At 40.6% G+C, this 20609-nt stretch overlaps 2 protein-coding genes and 1 long non-coding RNA gene across 6 annotated transcripts; 2 read left to right on the forward strand and 1 right to left on the reverse strand.

Annotated features, from left to right (window-relative positions):
- The first annotated feature begins 945 nt into the window (after positions 1–945).
- Positions 946–2123, forward strand: LOC130990392 (uncharacterized). The gene is made up of 3 exons (XM_057914632.1): positions 946–1360; positions 1466–1590; positions 1753–2123. The coding sequence occupies exons 1-3, from the start codon at positions 1196–1198 to the stop codon at positions 1829–1831; spliced, it is 369 nt and encodes a 122-aa protein (XP_057770615.1). The 5' UTR covers positions 946–1195; the 3' UTR covers positions 1832–2123.
- Positions 2124–2234: 111 nt separating this feature from the next.
- LOC130990381 (1-phosphatidylinositol-3-phosphate 5-kinase FAB1B-like) lies at positions 2235–10516 on the reverse strand. 2 transcript variants are annotated; one of them, XM_057914623.1, is made up of 12 exons: positions 10156–10516; positions 9048–9624; positions 7848–8591; positions 7249–7402; positions 6824–7168; positions 5909–6736; positions 5496–5827; positions 5269–5392; positions 4990–5160; positions 3401–4903; positions 2929–3195; positions 2235–2840 (listed from the first exon to the last, which is right to left on the reverse strand). In XM_057914623.1, the coding sequence occupies exons 1-12, from the start codon at positions 10163–10165 to the stop codon at positions 2508–2510; spliced, it is 5388 nt and encodes a 1795-aa protein (XP_057770606.1). In that variant the 5' UTR covers positions 10166–10516; the 3' UTR covers positions 2235–2507. The 2 variants fall into 2 exon arrangements, with proteins under 2 accessions (XP_057770606.1, XP_057770597.1); XM_057914614.1 differs by lacking the exon at positions 10156–10516 and having other exon boundaries at positions 9048–10132.
- A 2098-nt stretch (positions 10517–12614) lies between these two features.
- Positions 12615–15400, forward strand: LOC130990398 (uncharacterized). 3 transcript variants are annotated; one of them, XR_009090956.1, is made up of 4 exons: positions 12615–13666; positions 13834–14688; positions 15004–15157; positions 15282–15400. It is a non-coding gene; the product is annotated as an uncharacterized LOC130990398 (long non-coding RNA). The 3 variants fall into 3 exon arrangements; XR_009090957.1 differs by lacking the exon at positions 15282–15400 and having other exon boundaries at positions 13834–14338; positions 14418–14688; positions 15004–15178; XR_009090955.1 differs by lacking the exon at positions 15282–15400 and having other exon boundaries at positions 15004–15178.
- The last annotated feature ends 5209 nt before the right edge of the window (positions 15401–20609 follow it).

Raw genomic sequence — 20609 nt, forward strand, 5'->3', positions numbered from 1 at the left:
CTCTCTCTCTCTCTCTCTCACACACACACACACTCACACTCACACGTCTTATCAAGTTCAACAAATAATTGGGAGTAGCAAGTTTTCACCTCAAAGAAATAATATGCCTACATTGACAACTGACATTTTACCTAATTCTGCATTTTAACTCAATATTTTATCACCTAAACCAATTATTCTAAACCTTACAAGCACAAAAACATCCTAAATTCTATTTCTTGCAATTCCTCCACCTCAAAAATCTATTATACGATAAAAGTGGTAGATATAAATATATTTAACCATCCAACTATATATAAAAGTGTATCAATAAGAATTTCTCATTTCATCGTCACCGTATTCTAAATCAAGAATATGGATACATAGTAATAATAGATACCCACTATTTAGGAGCGGATCCAAGGGGGCCTCACACCAAATACTCCCTCCGTCCAAGTTATAATGAGACTCTTTTTTTGGGCATGAAAATTAAGAAAAATGTGTTTTGTGTGTAGATGAAAAAGTGAAAAGGTGGATAAAGGGTAAACTTTTACCAAATAAGGAAATGTCTCAAAATAGGTGGGATGCTTAAAATAAAAACAGTCTCAAGATAGGTGAGACGGGGGAAATAAAAAAATTCTTATAAAATCGTCAAATTATCTATATTTTGCATTAATCATTGTACAATACTCCCAATCACTAAATCAAATCAATTGAAAATTATTTTTTTCGAAATTACAAAATCAAAATATAAAAAATTAAACCTTCATTAGAGGTTTTTTTTTTCTGCGTCCATCATTACTTGTATGTAAGTTCGATTTTGAATGTCAAGATCATGAATTCAACAACACTCTCACCTTTACCAAGATGGCTCAGGTTTCATCACCATCATTAAGTTGAAGATAAGCTAAAGTGGGTCCCACCAACCATGTAATAGTTAATTTAAATCATCAGATAATGCAAAAGTGATTAGGCAGCAACACCTAATGTCCTTGTTTCCTTCTTATTAAAAAAATTATTTAATGAATATATTGTTCTAAACCTAAAAGCCAAGAATTCCAACCTCAAATCAACCATTTCTTTATATACACAAATATAATGTTTTCTCAATCACTCTCTCCACTAAGTCCCCACAAACTTATAAAGAACATAGACCAACAAAAAACCTCTCCATTTTCTCTATTGTTTCACCTCTTCCAAAAAACTTATATGAATCATGGCTATAAGCTTATCGACTATTGTTTCATCTTCTATTCCAATATTGGCCCTCGATTCGAGCAAACGGGCTCCGAGGGCCAGGGGTAGTTTGGTCATTATGTGTGCCACAAATCCTGCTCCATCTGGCCTTCAGATCAGATCATATGATCACAACAAGATCAAGGTAAGTTAATTTGATCGATTCTTGAATTTTGTTTACTTTAGTTGGAGTTAATATTTAGTTATTAATTTTCTCTCGTTTCACGTGATTTATTATTATTTACTATAGGTGTTTGAAGATAAATTAAATGGTATCATTTGCTACAAGGATGGAAATGGGGAGATGATTTGCGAAGGTTACGATGAGGGTCCTCGTTTTTCCCAACAAATTTCAAGATTTACTTCTAATTCAAGGTATCATATAATTAACATGTTACATATACAGTATTTGTCACAAAATATTTATTGCACATGTTTATGACATAAGTTTAGGTTGAAGCCCGACTCGAAATGTTTCGATACTTCTTGAGGAGCTCGACTCGTATTTGACTCGATTATTGATTTCATTTGTGACAGCGGAGATGCTGAGATAATTGAATTGCTTCAGAGATGTTTGCTCCATGCGTCTGATGAGAAAGAGTTGACTATATTCTGACATCATAGAAAATTGTTTTTGATGAGTTTAGAAGAATTATTTCTCTTCAGAAACAAAATCCAATGTGAATTAATGAAGCCCGTAATTATATCAAAAACCATGTTGTTTTAATTTCTTGAATATCTTTCCCTATGCTGCAATGGTTATATGAGTTTATGGGAATTCAATCGTGTGTAGAGATGTAAATGAGTTGAGTAGAGAAATGGTAGACTCAATCCCAAGCTTGATTTAAATTTGTATGCTCAAACTTACATTTGTAAGCTCGAGGTATAAACGACTTATTTTGATGATATATTGAGTTCAATAATAGACTACCTCTCGGCTTAAGCTCGATTCATCATTCATTAAATGATTTTCTAAAACAAGATTCAAATAACTCGTGACGCATTTACAGAAGCTTGAATATACAAAACTGCCATCGATATATTCCAACCGATTTACAACTTCAAATTCTTCCAATTAATGGGACAAAACAGAGCAACACAAAATGAATGTGTACAAGGGGAATTGAATATATTTTCCCGAAAAAATAATAATGAATTCTACCTCTAAATAAGATTCAAAAGGCCATGCTTACAAAAGAATATAGAAAATCAGAAAAATTAGATATACAAAAAAAAAAAGAAAAAAAAAAGAATGAATTTGCGCTTCAAAATATACAAGCAAATGAGGCTTTTCACTCGGCAGAGGGCATACTATTATGTGCAGAGTTCTCTTCAGCCATCTCCGACTGCGACTGGCTACGGATTATTGTAGGAGGCGACCACTGATCTGGGACCATCAAGAAATACGTCGTCATGGCCTTCCTGAACCTTCTCTTGTACTGCTTCGGAGAGATCACGGTAGGCGAGGCGTTCTTGGGCCCGCCTAGGATGCCCGATGCTTTTACCCATGTCTCGAGATGCTTGTCCCACGTGTACTGTCTCATAAAGTCGATGATCCCAAGGACGAGCTCGTGCTTCTCCTCATCGACCCCGACTAGTAGCGAGTAGTCCATTACGTCTATGGACTGCAGCAGGAGACAATGAACAAAATATAAGTAAAATGCGGTGTGGTGCAACTTCATGGATGATAAGGAGAGGAGAGGAAGGACTTACAGCAAGAAAAGCAGTGTCGTTCCACACTGCTCGTTCGAGGACTCGCTTCGCTTTGTTTCCAACAAATATGGGAGACGTGGGCATTGCTTCGATCAAGTTCTGGTCTAACAACACCTTATTACTACCGGAAGAATCAGGATTGTATCGCGACCTGGATGAACCTTTGAGATCGTAGAGTCGCGTTATATTCCTTCCAAACAGCAGATTCTCCATCACCAGCACGTCCATTTTCATTTCTTTCCCTCCTTTAAGATGTTTCGAAGATACCTTTCGACAGAAATGCCATAAAATTCAAACATTGTAAGATTCCATTCCAAGAAAAATCAGAGAATAGTACTTTTTGCGTTTTCTTGACCGGGATTGAAAGAAATTCAAGAATTGAGCAACGAATCAGAAAGCTCGAAAGCGCTAAATATCAGAAAAGATAATTCACTTAAGCTATATAGAGATTCACTTTTTGATGGAGATATACCTGATAGATACCAAGGATCTTTGCCAGGCAGGTCGGGCTGCCTGTCCCGATCGATTCAGACAGGTACTTGAAATAGCCCGGGGCGAACTTGATGAACGACTCAAGCTCAGTCTTTGTCACCTGCTTGATGATGAACCGATCATCCAAAGTTTTCGCGAAGAAGACGTTGCTCTTGCCGCCTTGGGCTCCCCACTTCTTGCAACGGCTAAGGGATCTGACGAAATCCACCTCCGACGGGCAACTTATCCTCCTCAACGCATCGAAACGTTTTGCATAGTAACAGGTGACCGTGTACTTGACCTTCCCGAGGGGTCCATCATCCGTAAACGACACTCTAGCGTGCAGAGCTTTTGTGTACGAGACAGGGTCCGAATTCAAGGAGCTGCGGAAGGTCGTCAGAATGCCCTCATCTCCGGCTCCAACGCTCTTGTAAGATTCCAACACCACCTCGTCCAAAGACGATAACGACGGAAAGGCCCCAACATCAAGGGAGTGCATGGAAATCATCGGTTCGGCAATGTCCTTAGGTCTGTCGGGCTCATCGGAGATTTGGCTGAAGTAATCATGAGAGACAAGGGCATAGGATATAAGACTCGTTGGCTCATCATCGTACACCGGAATGACAGTCTCGTTAACCCCCATGGGGAGAAGCAACCGAGCCCCACCTTGGAGTTCGGGGTCCTGAAACAAGGAGATGTAAACTGGATTATATCCACCCAACACATCCAGCTTCAGGTCTGGTCCCGAGCAATTCTTGCTTGGTGATCGGTAGTAGATGGAAAACGGCGTGCTCAACCAGTTCTCAGTTTCGTCTGCATCACCAGAACTTTTGGTAGACGAGCCGGAAGGTGAGTCCTCTCTGTCTTCTTCCATATCCGACTTGTCGAATACTCTGACAGCAGATGAAGTATCTAATTCAGCTAAATCCGACACACTGCACTTCTTTGGGACCCCCATACCCGGATGACTCTCACCGGTCCAGGCGGCATCGAGAGTATCCGACAGAGATATAGGACTTTGACCATCTAAGAAAGCACTATGTACATTAACATTGGGAACAAGAGAATCCGGTTCATCAGCGGACCGAGAGAGTTCGAGCGGATTCTGTCCATGATCCAAAATCGAAGATAAATCAGTTATTTGAGGAACCACCACCTCAAGGTGATTGTTGAGCAGACTGCCCGAGCCATGATCAGGATTTTCTTTGAGCTTTGTGTCCGTGACAATGGATTCAGAACTGCTTAGAGTCTTAACGGTCGCAGCTGGGACATTTACATCGAGAACTCTCTCAGTTTCACCAAGAGGTTTCTGAACAGCCTCCGAAGTGGAAACTGCCGCTTTATTTGGTTTGTTATTGGAATCTAGACTAGCTGCGTATATCAGGCGCCGGTCCCATACGTAAGACTGGAAGACCAGCTCTCTGCGCAGCTGATTGAGCTCGAGAATATCGATGAGAGGTTGCCCTATTCTCACCTCCTTCTTCAATAATTTCTGGAGCATTTCCTGCCAAATCACATACACTCTCAATAACATATGGATCACAAGAAAATTGCTTCGATGAATCTCAAGATTTGGAAATTATCCCAGACCTCAAATATAGACTTTTCCTTCTGCAAGAGCCCTTCAAGATCTGTTATCAGGTGTCTTGATTCGTTCACGTTTGTGCCACCGTTAGTCGCACCTACACCACATTTTCTTTCTGCGAGATGACGAAGAGCGTTGAGCACTTCAGAGAACAATAGCTCGGCTCGCCCAACCACCTGTGATGCAGTTAGAGAAATTAAAAGAAACAGGCGTTTGTTATACCTTGATAGTTGATAGACAAGAGATTCAGAAGGAATAGAACTAAAGAATAGCATTCGTTTCACCTCATTCATTTCTTTTTCTATCCACTCCTGATTTTTGTAGTTGAAATCAAGTTTTGAGGGAGGTAGGTACACTGAATGAACATCGATTGATGCATAACGAAAGCAAGCAACCATTTGTCCAAACCTGCATCAACCCAAGTGGACTTGATTGCTACAAAGATCCAATATGCGCTCATGATGCTCGAGTGGAAGTAATTTTATTAAGAAAAATGAGAAACGGATCATACCCATAAAACCGAAGACAGTCTCTATGCAAAGAATGGCCACAGCTCGCCACTCTACTCGCAGCTGCATGGTTCGAAAAGCTTAGCTCCAAAAACTTTCCAAAGGACAACCCCCATGCAGCATCCGACATCAAAACCCGTCTAGTTGCAGGCGGATATCCATTAGCCCTGGGACATCTCAAGCAACGGTGCCACATCCAAATCTTCCCGTCCCGTTCACCAGGTAAAATAATTTCAGGTAGTTTCTTTACTGAAATTGTCAGAGTGCCTTGTCGATGAGTGTAGCACTGAACATGAGCCTCGGCGGGCATCTCACATGAGCGGCATACGAAACTCTGTTGAAAATGTTATACCCATCAGTAAGGCCAAAAAGTTTGTCTTCAGTTTGAGAGAGAGAGAGAGGGATAGAGAGATACCTGGTCGAATAAATGATCCCGCAAAAAACGACCCAAAGGCTTATCAAAGCTACCGTAATATTTGATCCGAAACAAATGTGATCTTTCACAGACAGTACCCTTCCATACACATCTAGACGACAACGAGACTAAGATGCTTTGATGGTCTGAAGGAGAAGGTGGAAATTCTTCTTTCAAAGCAGGCTGTTCATCAGGAAGTTTCAGACTATCCGTTTGCAAAGACGTCAGATTCGATGCATTGCTCTTAGTATCTATGTTACTTCCATCACTTTCCATAATTTTGACATTTGAATCTCCAAAAAAACTAGAGTGGATATCTACTGAGACAGCAAGTCCATCTAATTCACTAGGTTTTGCCTCCGAGGACAGGCCCAAATCTAGAATAGCTTGATCTTCCGATCCATGTTCAGCAGAAAATGGATTCGAGGAAGAACGCTGAAAACCCTTTACAGAAGATGATATAAGAGGCTCGCCATACTGAGAGCTCAAAGGAGCATACTCATGGATCGATGCAATCGTTTCCCTGATTAGATCTGATGGGGGTAAAGTATTCGACCTCTGTGGATCACCAACAGATTGAGGCCCGGGAGTTTTATCACTAGACGGAACTGAAAAACCAGGTACAGTTGAGATGGATCTGTCAATTGTCGATTGCTTATCTGGTAGTGCCACCGTGATAGGAGAGTTCAACTGAAGTGCCGGCAAAGAGGCACCTTCGTCAGCAAGAAAAGACGTCTCCAAAGCCAAGTGGTAAGCCGCAAATACTCCATACTGTACAACATGCTTCACTTTCTTCAATTCATCCCCACTGGCGCCTCGAAGTATTATCTGAAGAAATCAACAGCACACAATAGCCCTAAGACAGCTAAATTTGAATATATAATTTTCAAAATGATAAATTTGTCACAAACTTACAGTGCATCCTTGTGGCTTCGGACAACCTTCGAAATACATCAGGGTCTTCACCAGCTTCTTTCCAGCCTGACCGGCACTACCATGCTCTTCTGTAAACCTCATAACATTGAACATGTCACAATATCCCACCTTCTCTGATGATAGGTGATCAATTGAAGGAACAATTTGGGCACCAGTGCAACGGGCTATACGCTCCAGAAGTGGCCTTTTAATATTCAGAACAAGTGATATTTCTTTAGCGAGAAGGTACTCCTGTGCGTAGCGTGAAACGGATTTCTCAACCAGAAGAATATTAGGAGTGTGCACACTTATCTTCGCAACGGCCATCTTCAGATGATCCATTTCCTGGGAACAATCAAATGTTAAATGCAATGACCGAGGAAAATATGAGCTTAGGTTTAAATAAAAGTAAAGTCTAATCCTACTTGTTGCAACAGTGTGTCAAAGCTTGATAGTGCATTAGAAACCCGCTGGTACTCAAGAGCCCCTCCGAGGATCAGTAAGCGAGGCTTCTCTACTCTCGATGTCATCCGTCGATGAGCCACATTTTTCTTGCACACAACTCCTCTGACCACCAAACTGTTAAGGTGAAATTGTCACCAACAGAGGAATACGAGGGAAACGTGATGATACAACAGAAACATGCTTGTAGATAAGAAACAACAGAATATAAACACAAGAATAATGTTCCACTTTCAACCTCCAAAATCATCTGCATTGGCTGTAAATATACCTAAGCTTCAAGAAGGTTCATAGTGATGGGCATGTTTCAGAAATACCGAAGCAATAGAGGAAAGAAGAGCATGATCCATAAATCCCATGATCATTCGGTATCCATAATCATCCGGTTCACCCCCTAGATCTCTTTGTCGAGCTAAATTTTTAGTTAATTTTCAAAATTTTCACTACCCAATTTGCTAGTAAACTGTGATCTCAGTGGAATTTACAGGAAATCACACTCGAGAAAGAACCTACTAACCATTTGCAAGTTACATGAAACAAAAAAATAGTTAAAGTTATTTACCTCTCACTTCGAAGCCCTGAAGCTAAACATTTTACTTTGACATACCCCCCGGGGTCCATTTGTCCCCCTTGGCTCATATCTGGTTTTAACAATGTGGCAGCCTCCCATGACAAGGCAATAATTATTTCCAACCAACTCTCTTTGTCATTTTCATCCTCTGAAAGAAGATTCTCTACCTGCAAGAGTTGAGCTACTAAAGCCCGAAAATGACCTTCGACCACACTCTTCATGGCTCTCTTGTGCTCCTCGTTTGATTTCTCCCGACTACGAAACTCCCCGCTCCCAGAGCTGCTTGAATTGTTGAGATATCCCCATTCTCCAGCAGCATCCCCATCACCGTCGTCCTCGAATAGAAGTGCTTCCCTTTCATCTTCTTCGTCTTCAGGCTCGGGAGGGAGCCACAGAACTCCATTGTTTTCAAAATCAACAGGCTCGGTATTGACGTCTTCTGCTACATATAAAGAAGAAGGTGCCTCACATTCATCACCAATGTCTTGTTCAGCATCTTTCTCGGCAATCTGCTGTGATTCTTCAGAATGTTGAGAATTAACACTATATCGCAATGGGGAGCTGGCCGTACTTTTTGAATCAACAGCATCTCCATCAGGATGAACTTTACGTGAGTTATAATCACTGTTAATATCCTCAAATTTAACGGGGCCATAGTAGCCATTGACCTGGGAAAAGTCACTAGCTATGGGACCTAACTGAGACATTCCATATTCATCATCATCGTCATCACTCCTGTTAAAACAAATAATGATGAGATTTGTATATAATTTTTTTCAGCAGGCAGTATCAACCAAATAATGATTTTCATTGCTTATAATTAAATAAATAAATAAGCACTCAAACATGAAAATGGGAAGCAACGAAATCCGTTATAGTCTTAATTTTCGGCTTACATAACATATTACACAGTCAGCACAGTGTCAGCACTATATGCTGGGAAGATAAAAAGTATAATCACTTTCCATAATTCTTTCCGTTTTCGAAATGTATTGAGTTATCAATAAGCAGGCCATCGCAAAACCTATGAATCTAACCACACAACATTAACATCCTTTAACTATAATAAATTCCTTCATCGGATATAAAACTTCAGGTCCTGTGCCTCTGTTCAAACTTAATAAAATCTCTCAAGATGCTCTCAAAGAAACATGCTATCTATATAACTAAAAAAGGAAGATCAGAAATAACCTGTTTTGGAAATAACCAAATTGGTCTTCAGACAGGTTTTGCTCCTCTGTGACCACAGCAACATCATTGATCTTTGCTGCTCCAACATTTTGCCTATCTAAATCTGCTTCTGTCGACGGTGATTGCATTGGGCTGGGTGCAGCCGACTGTGGTACTGACACAAAAGTAGTGCTACTGCTACCACAGGTGCCACTAGATCTAGTGCTAAGGAAACTGGTTGCTGACGGAGAAGTACAGCTGGCGTCCTGTAGGTCCACCTGGAGCCCATCATCAACTGCCACAATCAACTGTTTTCCCCATTGCTCTTTCTCCCTTTGCTTGAAACAGTAATTGCATACCCTAATCTTATCCCACTCTTCTAGTGAAATCTTTGGCTCACTATGTCCAATAGGAAGCCAATTCGAAGTACACTTGGCACAGAAAATCCGACCACAGAGACGACAATGATGCCTACGGTTAAACAAGGTGAACTGTGAATCACACTCGTAGCACACCCTGCAGCTCTGGTCGGGCATCCAGAAATCCCTCGACACATGTGCAGGCTCTGACCGCCATGGCATCCAAGATTTAAGTAAGCCTACCAGATCAGAAAATGTCCTATCAGACTCGTCCATCGACTCAACAACCCCCCCTTCCCTCTCATTGTGATATACTCATTTCTTTCCAACTCAAACATCCATTCCCAACCCCTGACACAGAGAATCACAAGAGATTAATGATGAAACTTCAACTTCAAAACAAAAAATTAACCCAGTAAGTAGAAACAAACTAATCCAATCCAGCAAACCAAATTGCTGCAACCTTGTTAGTAGATTTTAAATTGATACTCAAATTCAAACTATATCCTTTCTTCAGCTTACAACACTCAAATTCAATGACTAAAACAGCTGCAACAAAGTTGATCCACTCAAAATTTTGCACAAAACCCAAATCGCAATTTCCTTGATCAAGAACTAATAACCCTAAATCCCAAATTCTAGCACCGAGCAACTAACCCAAACTTGCAACTCTACCCACACATTCCACAGTGAACAAATTAATAATAACTAAAAGGAATCCAAGATCGATCTCTCAAAGAAAACTAAGAGAGCAATGAAAGAAAACGAACCTTTATACATATAACCTCCGAGCCGAAAATTCGGAGAAGCACGCAATCACTGGATTTAAAATTATCACTCTGTATCCTCTCTGTCACACAATTCACTCTGAAAAACGCGGGATTTCGGGGTGAATTAGTTGTTCCCTTCTCATTCAAGATAAACAGCGAATGTCTGCCCTAATTTCCTGATCCTCAAATAAATGGGAAATCGGAAGTTGAATCACCAAGATTAATCATAATGGGGCGTGAATTAATACAATTAATTAACTAATTTCTCGAAATGATTCTTCGTCGTCAGAGATTGCATGTTTTATAATAATGGTAGGAAATTTTGATTGAGAAGAAAGCGACTGAATGAATTGTGTGTGCTGCCATTTCATCCAATTTAATAATTACTACTACTAATATTTGTTTAACACAAAATTATGAAAGCTACAGCCTATGGCAGAGAAACACGTGGCACATGCCAATTGTCATGTTCTTTTCTCTTTCCTTTTTATCTGCTAGATTTTTGAAAGCTGACTTAATTTGTTTTATCAGGCAATAAATAAAATAATTTCTTTTTTAGTTGGACTCCTTCGACCTTCGTATTTGATAAAATAATAAATTGATTGTGATTTTTTTAGTTGGAGTAACTAGTTTATTATAGGGGTTATTGCCAGAAAATACATATACTTTGTCAATTTTCTGGTTTATATCATGACTTTATAATTTGGCCAGAAAATACATCAATTTTCAATTTAATTGCAATTATAACATGACTTTATAGTCTGACCAGAAAATACACCAAATTTCAATTTATTCTCAATTATAACATGACCTTATTTAGATTATTTTTCATCATAGATGTATTAATATTTATTGTATTTATATTAAATTTTTATGTATAAAATATTTTTAATTGATTGATTAATTTTTATAAAAATTAAGTTAGATGATTAATTATTTCATAATATATATATATATATAAAAACAAGATATTATATTGATGGCTTAAAAATACATACTGTAGAGGCTAAAATCTACAATTGAAGTTGACGTCTGCACGTCCGGATAGATTGGGCACTAGCAACCTGTCAACACAAGAACACGTAAGAGCCCTAGGTTGAGCACCGGGTGGGGGTGTCGACCGTAGAGCCTCCGACGCTCAAGTCAGTAACGGAATAGCAAAGCGGAATTATAAATGAAATTAAATGAGAGAGAAAGGCAGGCTGGAGTGCGATGTTATTCCAGGCTGTAGGCGGCGTCGGAGGGTGGAAACGGTGACAGTGAGTTGTGATAATGGAATATGGGAAGCGGTGGTAAGCCAAGCTGGCTATTTCCGGTTTGAAAGAGAAATCAGCCTGGCGGCGGAGTAGAGAGAGAGTTCAAGGAGTAGAGAGCAAGTAGGATTTTTCCCTGTCCCCTTATGATCTAGTCTGGATGTTTATATAGGAGACATCCAACTGCTAGGTTTTACAGCCTGGCCCCGTCAAATCTATCGTTTCTCCGGTTGTTGCGATTTGGACGGGATCATGAAGATTCCCCTCTGACTGCGTCAGCTTGGTGGAAGACGTCTTTTTAGGGCTTGACGGCTGGGAGACGTTTTCTAGGGTTTTGACGGCTAAGTCTTATAACTTCGTCAATCCAGGTCGGCTAGAACCCTTGGGCCGCATGCGATATATCCAGCTTGGTTGTGGATTTGAGTCGATCTATATCTTTTCGGGCTAGACGGATCAGTCCGTTTGACTAGTTGGGCTTTTTAGGATTGTGCCAAACTAGCAAGTGGGCTTAGGCCGAATGCAGCCCGACTGTTTAGACAAGTTGGACCTAAAGTGGATAGCCAACCTGGGTCGGTCCAGGTTGATCCTGTGATGAGTATAGTTTCACTTATTGGGCTAGACGGTAAGTTTTCTTAAGTAATTGGGCCAACCTGTTAATGATCCAAGTTGATCCGAGGTTTGTCGGGCGGGACTGGCCGAGTCTGTTCGGCTCATTAGTCCAGCTTGGAATGTTAATTGGGGTCGAGCCAAGTTGACAAATTTTGTCCACTACAGTTAGCCCCCCACTCTGCAATTAGAATTTTCTAATTGGAGAGTTAGTTTGATTATAGTTATTCGGTATACGTGAACTTCTCAAAATATCGGGCTGCTCAGCTAATACAGTGAATCGGTTGTAAAAAGCGAATCGTTTGCCAGCTTGGAAGTTGTTGCGAGAGTGGATGTCGTGGACTTATTTAGAGTTAAACGATAGCCGACGTAGGCTAAATTCGTTCGCCAACATAGATTTTAATGTTTTGCCGGGCTGAAATTTTTCAAAAGAAGAATATAGACTTGAAATTGACAAGTACCTCCCAGCTTGGAATTTTGAAATAGGAGTGTTTTTTAATTATTCCCACTTGGCTCATTTGTTGAAATAAGAAATTGCTCCAGCCTGTAGATACTTGGGCCGAGATGGAGCTATTTAAGCCAAGTTGAACCCATTAACCTGCGTGAAGTTGGCATTGTTTACCAGCCTGCACTTCTCGAAAATGGTGCTACCAGCCTGTAAAAATATGGGATTTTTTCTAATTCGCATTATCTACAGGCTGAAAAATAATCGTTGATATTCTCTTGAGAGGGATTTTTCACATTTATTTTCTTTAGGTTGGTGCTGAATAAAAAACAAAGGTGTCTTTCCTCCAGTCTGGTTCGAAATTTTTTAGGGTTCTGCCTCTTCTATTTGGGTTCGTCTGATTCTCTTTCTCTCGTCTCATCTCTTCCGTCGAGCAGAGAACGACATCCCTGCTGTTTTGCCGGCGTGATTCAAGTTCTGAGGAGGGTCATCGGTGGTTGGTGCCTGGGGTTTTTCAGGCGTAGCCTGGGGGACGCCCTTCGCCGGATAGGCGAAGGAGGAGAGGTGGTGTTGGTCGATACTGTGAGATTATTTGAGGGAGATTTGAGCGATGGAGGAGATTGAGAGAGAGAGAGAGGGCAGCGGCGGCTGCGATTTGGGGATCTGGGTGGTGCCGCCATTCAATAGGCGGCGGCGGTCACAACGTTTGAGAGAGAAAGCTTGTTCGGGAAAAGAGATGAGGCGAGGAGCCCTGGGCCGAAGGCGGCGGCCGTGACTTGGTCACCGAAGGTCAGAGGAGGTGGCGATGGTGGGAGTTGAAATTAGATTTGTGGTTGCTGATTTGCTGGTTTGATGGAGTTAAGCAGCCATATGGTTTGAATCTGTGGTTGCTGGTCTGCTAATTCCCATGTTTATGATGAGGGTCTGATGGGCTTCGAGAGTTTGGTGGCTGGAGAGGCCAGGTGCGCGGTGACGGCGTGGTAGACAGAGACGAGTCGCGCGGCGGCGTGGCGTTGCCGGCGGCCGTAGCTGATTTGTGTGGCGTTTCGCGTAAGCTTGTGCGGAGGGCGAGGGTGACCTTGGGACGCAATCGTTGTTTGTCCAGCGACTTCAGCAGCTCCACAACCGGCGACTGCTATCTACCTGAACAGTTGGCTCGAAGCGCGCGGTGGCGTTGTGATGTCGCCGACTGCCAGAGTCTTCGAAGGTGAGTATCCGCGCAAAATTGATTTTTGCTAGGATTAATTTTTCACAAATTTTTATTGCCTCCGTAGTATGGAATTTTTATTTTCCTTGCTTTGTTTTTGTTTTGATTTCTTTGAATTTCGATTGCATAGTTGCTGAATTTGCTATATTGATTTTGTTCTTCACTAGTAATGGTAGTTGTTGCCAACGGAGAGGCGGCGTCGCAGTGGTCGCGTAGATTAGGGATCTGAGGTTCAGGGTGGCGTCGTCGCTCAATAGACGGCGATGGTGACTGATATCGAATGGGAGACGAAAGATAGGGTGAGATAAGGCGGCGATTTCGCCGAAGGTCGAAATTGGAGGGGGTGGCTCCCTTTTTCTGCCATTGCTTGATTAGAGGAGAGGGGGCCTCCCGGCGGCGCGCGTCTATGAAGGAGAAGAGAGGAGGAGATGGGCCGAAAGCGGCGATGGTGCATCAGGCTTTTCAGGCGCGGCCCTGGGCCCTTGGGCAAACGGCGGTCGGAGGCGACGCCTTTCGCCTGGGGCGGTGGCTGGCTGGGCGGATTTTGTCCGTTTCTTCTGAGTGAGGCGGAAGGGAAGAATGAGGGAGAGAGAGGTCAGCAGCTCTCCAGGGTGGAGTTAGAGACGAGGCGCGCGGCGGCGGCGTGGCGTCGCCGGTGGCCGTAGCTGATATGTGAGATGAGATACACGAGCTATCTCCATTGTTTAAGTTTTCTGCTCAATAACGATCGATTGACTCGAGCATCTTTCAGATTTGGGAGAGGCAAAATAGATTGGTGGTTTTGAGCAATGGCTTGGAAGAACTTGAGAACGTCGTGGAGTTCGTGGACTCGAAGGAAGGAAAATTTAGCTCCTGTCTCGTGTAAGCCTGTGCGGAGGGCGAGGGTGGTCTCACGACTTGTGCAGCGATTTCAGCAGCCCTACAACCGGCGACTGCTGTACCTGAGCAATTGGCTCAAGGCGCGCGGTGGTGGTGCGATGTCGCTGGCTGCTGTTGCTGGAGGTCCAAACTGGAAGGAATTGGTAAGGCTTACTTTGCTATTGTTGATTTTGTGTGTCTGTTTACTAGCAATGTCGTAGGATTGTGTAGTTGTTGAATTGATTTTATTTATTGTAGATTCACAACTTAGTAGAATAGTCTCTTCTCATCTCTGCATTCTTGCTTGATTTTAGTAAATACATAATCTTTCAAATCTCTTCTTTTACAACTTTTTGGTAGATGAGTGAGTTTATTAACATTGAACTATAGGAGCTCGTTTGCCTTTTCTGGAAAATAGCAACATCAACAGCCTATTTCTCACTCTCCCTTCTTTTACTCTTCTTTTTCATTTTGTTTAGTAGGCTGAGAGAGATGGAGCTCTGCAACTGGAGAGAGCCATTGTCATCTATTCCTTTATTTATGGATTTCATTTTTGTCTTTTGGAGGTTTTGAGCACCTTGCAGCGACGACGAGTGTGGGAGAGTAGGGCAGAGAAGTGACGAGATAAAAAAGGTTACAAGCTTCACTCATTTGCTGCGTCCCGTCAATGTTCGTTGATTCAGTGTTGATTTTATGAAGCTGTTAAAGGATTTGTCAAAGTATATTTTGTATGATTGTATCTATTCTTCGTATAAAGGTCCAGAGGAGCTTGTGGACTGACTATTTGTCAAATCTTTTGTTACGGAGTAAGGGAGATGCAGCCTTTGTATAATTACATGCCATGTGAATTATAATATCTTGCCTTTTATTGATTGAGGAATGTGTGCCTTTGTTTTGGCATAAATAATGGCATTGCTTATTTTGACTTTTTCCATGTCACCTCTCCGGATATCATCAATCATTTAATACAAGAATTTGATGACTTTTTCCGTGCCTTTGTGATTTTTATAATATGATCCAAATAATTGGTCAAATCTCAGACTAAAATTAAGAATCTAGTGGCGATTTGACGAGCTTATTTGATAATTTGGGACACAAATTCTGGTAGTTTTCATTGTATATGTCAATTTGCACGGTGAGAGATATGATTCGCGTAGGCGATCTGAATTTTGTTATCAGCTCTTGTTGTTTGACGAGCTGTTAGTTTTGTTGAGGAGCTAAAATTAAAAGGATCAAATGATGATTACCAAAAGTTTGAATTATTGTGCTCTATTTGAAGGAGCTGAAATTTGACTTGCCATTTGACATGTTTATCAAATGATTAGAATTTGTCCAGAATTTGTATAGCTAGCATTGATGGCTGATTTTGCCATTTACTCGTATGGTGATATATGATAAATGAGTATGCTCGAATTTTCTGACTTGTATCTGTGTGTTAGTTTTCGAAGTGGATTAATGATACAGTTCTTTGAGATAAAATCATGTTGCTTGCGTTTACTATTCTTGCGATTTCCTATCGGAAACTGGTAAGTATCTCTCTTGGTAAGTTGACAAACTTGTAGGCTTAATTCATTGCGAGGTTTGCTTGCTATTGGTTGTATTTGGTGGGATCGTTCTTGTGTCGTGATGCTTTGCTTTTTATCCTTTCGCCTTCGCATTTCTTTAGTTATTACTTAGCAATTTATTTGTTTAGGTATTTCTAGGCATGTCTGCCTATTTTTTTGTCGAATGGGTCGAGTAGTGAGAATTATAGATCGTCGGATGATGACACAAGCTGTGTAGATACTGTAAATGGTGTGACAAGAAATAGGTCACGGGCCATACGTGGTATGGTTGATGGATGATGTGATCTTACGTGGACTTAAATGGCAGCCCGTGTATGTGAGTCAGGCTGAACCGTATGTCAATTTGGAGTTTGGTGCATTTCCAGCATGAGATATTTCAAAGAAATAATACGGCTTATGACTGTTTGCCAACATGGATCGTGGTATTTTACCAGCTTGGAGTTGTGCCAAAGAAAAATAACAGGTTGTAGGAATTTTATTTCCACAAGTTGAGATTTTCTCCCATTCTTTTTTCGATTTTTTTTTTTGGCATTGTGCTTAGCGCACACACACACACACACACACATATATATATATATGAATTGGCTTGCCAGCCTGGAGATTATCACGAAGGTAGATGGCGTGGACCAATTTAGAATTAAACATCAGCCTGTAAATATGTGAGCCACACTGGACCCATTTGTCAACATGGGAAAGTGTAAGCTTATAAATAAGTAAGTCAGGCTGGACATGTCTGTCAGCTTGGGATCAAAGTATCAGCTTATACATAAGTGAGTCAGGCTGGACCTGTCTGCCAATATGGAATTTGATGATTTTCCAGCTTGGAATTGATGTTGGAGAATTTTATTGTATCTAGACAGGACCATGCGAATTCATATGTGTCGTCTTGTATGTGATTTTGATATGTATACTTGTATTTATTTTGCCAAGCCGGGACGAGTTGTTGTTGCATTTGACTTTGGCGGCTTGTGCCCCACTTTGGCGTGCAGGCAAATCAGATGATTTCATGCAGCATGCCGGCTTGGAACTATTTTTTGAATCAAATTATGAAATTGTAGAGTTGTCGACTCCGAATCGCCTAAGTCAAATACTTGAAATTAAAGCAAGCTGTTTTTCATTAGATGAGATCGTACTGACTTCGACCAACTATGGCTAGTACCATGTGGACATTTGAACAAGTGGCTAATTCTAGCTTTAAAAAAGATAAATATTTACAAACTTTTTTACTATCTCGTTGATTGTTCCAAGCTGGGTGGCTCGTTCATCTGGATGACTAGAGACCAATGGTCTTGAATTTCATATTGTGATAATGTTTCTTTCCTTAATGATACAGGTTGATCTTGTCTGTGTAGATGAGTCGTCATTGGCAACTTGTATCTCGCAAGGTGCTAACGTCGCAGGACAGGCTGAGACACGACGATTTGAGGTTGGTGGCTGCACTCCGGAGAGTTGCCTACATACCTCTTGCGAGGATCAAGCCAAATGTAGTTCTTGGGCCGGATTGTGCTCCGTAGAGTTGCCTACGTACCCTTTGACGGGATCAAGAGTGACGTAGTTCCGTTTTGGTGGCGATCTGGACGGCTAGGTCAGCCTGAGTAGCCACGTGGGGTGCATCAGGAGTTTCATATTCGTCACAACCGTCAGACATGATTGATGCTCGTAGAGATCTAAGGAAAGTGCGTTGATTCGCTTGATTGCTAGGGCCCCACGGTGGGCGCCAAATTGTAGAGGCTAAAATCTACAATTGAAGTTGACGTCTGCACGTCCGGATAGATTGGGCACTAGCAACCTGTCAACACAAGAACACGTAAGAGCCCTAGGTTGAGCACCGGGTGGGGGTGTCGACCGTAGAGCCTCCGACGCTCAAGTCAGTAACGGAATAGCAAAGCGGAATTATAAATGAAATTAAATGAGAGAGAAAGGCAGGCTGGAGTGCGATGTTATTCCAGGCTGTAGGCGGCGTCGGAGGGTGGAAACGGTGACAGTGAGTTGTGATAATGGAATATGGGAAGCGGTGGTAAGCCAAGCTGGCTATTTCCGGTTTGAAAGAGAAATCAGCCTGGCGGCGGAGTAGAGAGAGAGTTCAAGGAGTAGAGAGCAAGTAGGATTTTTCCCTGTCCCCTTATGATCTAGTCTGGATGTTTATATAGGAGACATCCAACTGCTAGGTTTTACAGCCTGGCCCCGTCAAATCTATCGTTTCTCCGGTTGTTGCGATTTGGACGGGATCATGAAGATTCCCCTCTGACTGCGTCAGCTTGGTGGAAGACGTCTTTTTAGGGCTTGACGGCTGGGAGACGTTTTCTAGGGTTTTGACGGCTAAGTCTTATAACTTCGTCAATCCAGGTCGGCTAGAACCCTTGGGCCGCATGCGATATATCCAGCTTGGTTGTGGATTTGAGTCGATCTATATCTTTTCGGGCTAGACGGATCAGTCCGTTTGACTAGTTGGGCTTTTTAGGATTGTGCCAAACTAGCAAGTGGGCTTAGGCCGAATGCAGCCCGACTGTTTAGACAAGTTGGACCTAAAGTGGATAGCCAACCTGGGTCGGTCCAGGTTGATCCTGTGATGAGTATAGTTTCACTTATTGGGCTAGACGGTAAGTTTTCTTAAGTAATTGGGCCAACCTGTTAATGATCCAAGTTGATCCGAGGTTTGTCGGGCGGGACTGGCCGAGTCTGTTCGGCTCATTAGTCCAGCTTGGAATGTTAATTGGGGTCGAGCCAAGTTGACAAATTTTGTCCACTACACATACATACATATATATATATATATAAACAAGATATTATATTGATGGCTTAAAAATACATACATATATATATATATATATATATATATATATTTGATTTTAATATTCTATTAATATATTATATATATATATATAATAAGTATTTATTTATTTAAATTGTGAAATTATAAAATATTAGGACCAATTAAAAAAATTACGTACATATATAATAGAAACTATGTTAAAAAGTAAATAATATTATATATTATTTACATATAGATGTATATTTATCAAATATATATGTATTTATATATAGTATATTGTGAGATGAAAAGAAAATTAAAAATATTTAATGTATTAAACTTGATATTATTATACTAAATTAATTACAAGGTCATGTTATAATTGAGAATAAATTGAAACTTGGTGTATTTTTTGGCCAAACTATAAAGTCAACATATAATTGCTATTAAATTGAAAATTGATGTATTTTCTGGCCAAATTATAAGGTCATGATATAAACCAGAAAATTGACAAAGTATATGTATTTTCTGGCAATAACCCCTTTATTATATATGGAGTATCAATTTGAATAAAGGAAATAAAAATAAGCTTGAGTAAAGGAAATAGAAAAAGTTTTGAGTATATCTGATTCATGAGGTTTCCTTCATGATTAGCATTATTAGGTTAGCAAATTTTACTAGCTATTGGATAGCTGTTATTTAATTTTGGTTAATTTATTTAAATGTTAGTAGTTTATTGAATTTGTGTAAATGGTCAATACTTGCTCCATATAATATAATCTGACTAATTATCAAATCAAGTTTGGGATTAAATTTTTGAAAAAATTAATGTATAATCAGTTTAATTTTTTATCAGCATCTTACCGTATGAATAAATTTTGCTCTCGTCCGAGACAAAGACTGAAACTGTTCCATCTGTTGAGGCCTCATCCTCAACCGAACAGGCTTCAAGATCAGCATTTTCCGCCGGATTGTGTCGATTATTAAGTCAAATTAGTATAGCTAAGGGTTCTTTGGCACATATTGGCTAGGTTCAGGAAAGCTCTTGTTTACATGGTCTTAATGCGATTTAGAGTGAGGCCGATTTTACATGAAGCTAAGAAAATTCACTGGAAGCAAAGATCGAAAGCCAGTTAACTCAATTTTGGTGATAGAAATATAAAGTACTTTCATTTTGCCTATAAACAAGTACGGTTGGGTAGACTTAATATGAAATGCCTAATTGACCGATCCCCAAATGTTTAGTTCTATAGAATTTCAAAACAAGTACAATATGTCTAATAGTTTTAAAATTCCTTATGTTCTAACTTTTTAATCAAGCGATCGATGCTGAATTTTTTTTATTATTACTCCCTTCGTCTCTTAAATAAGTTTCTCTTTGAGGATGACACGGGTTTTAAGAAAAAGTGATAAAGTGTATTGATAATAGAGAAAAATGTATTATAATTAGTATTGACAGCGGTCAAAAAATGAAAACCTATTATAATTAGGGAAGAGTATAAGCTACACCATGCGTGCTACACATCACCGCTAGGATGACAACACGTGTCTCCCTTCCTAAAACCAACTGGTTCCTTTAAAAATCAACCAAAATCGGCCCGCTTTATGAATACAGCCGATTCTCTCGATCTCTGTTTCGAATATACTCCCACTTTCTTCATACGGGACCCACAGCTCTTTACACTTTTAATTGCATCCTGCAATTTCCAATGACAAAGAGAGGCCGTGAAAATAAGAATTAAATTACTGTAACGATGGTATCTCAAGA

The sequence above is a fragment of the Salvia miltiorrhiza genome, chromosome 1, assembly GCF_028751815.1.
Source record: "Salvia miltiorrhiza cultivar Shanhuang (shh) chromosome 1, IMPLAD_Smil_shh, whole genome shotgun sequence".
NCBI lineage: Eukaryota > Viridiplantae > Streptophyta > Magnoliopsida > Lamiales > Lamiaceae > Salvia > Salvia miltiorrhiza.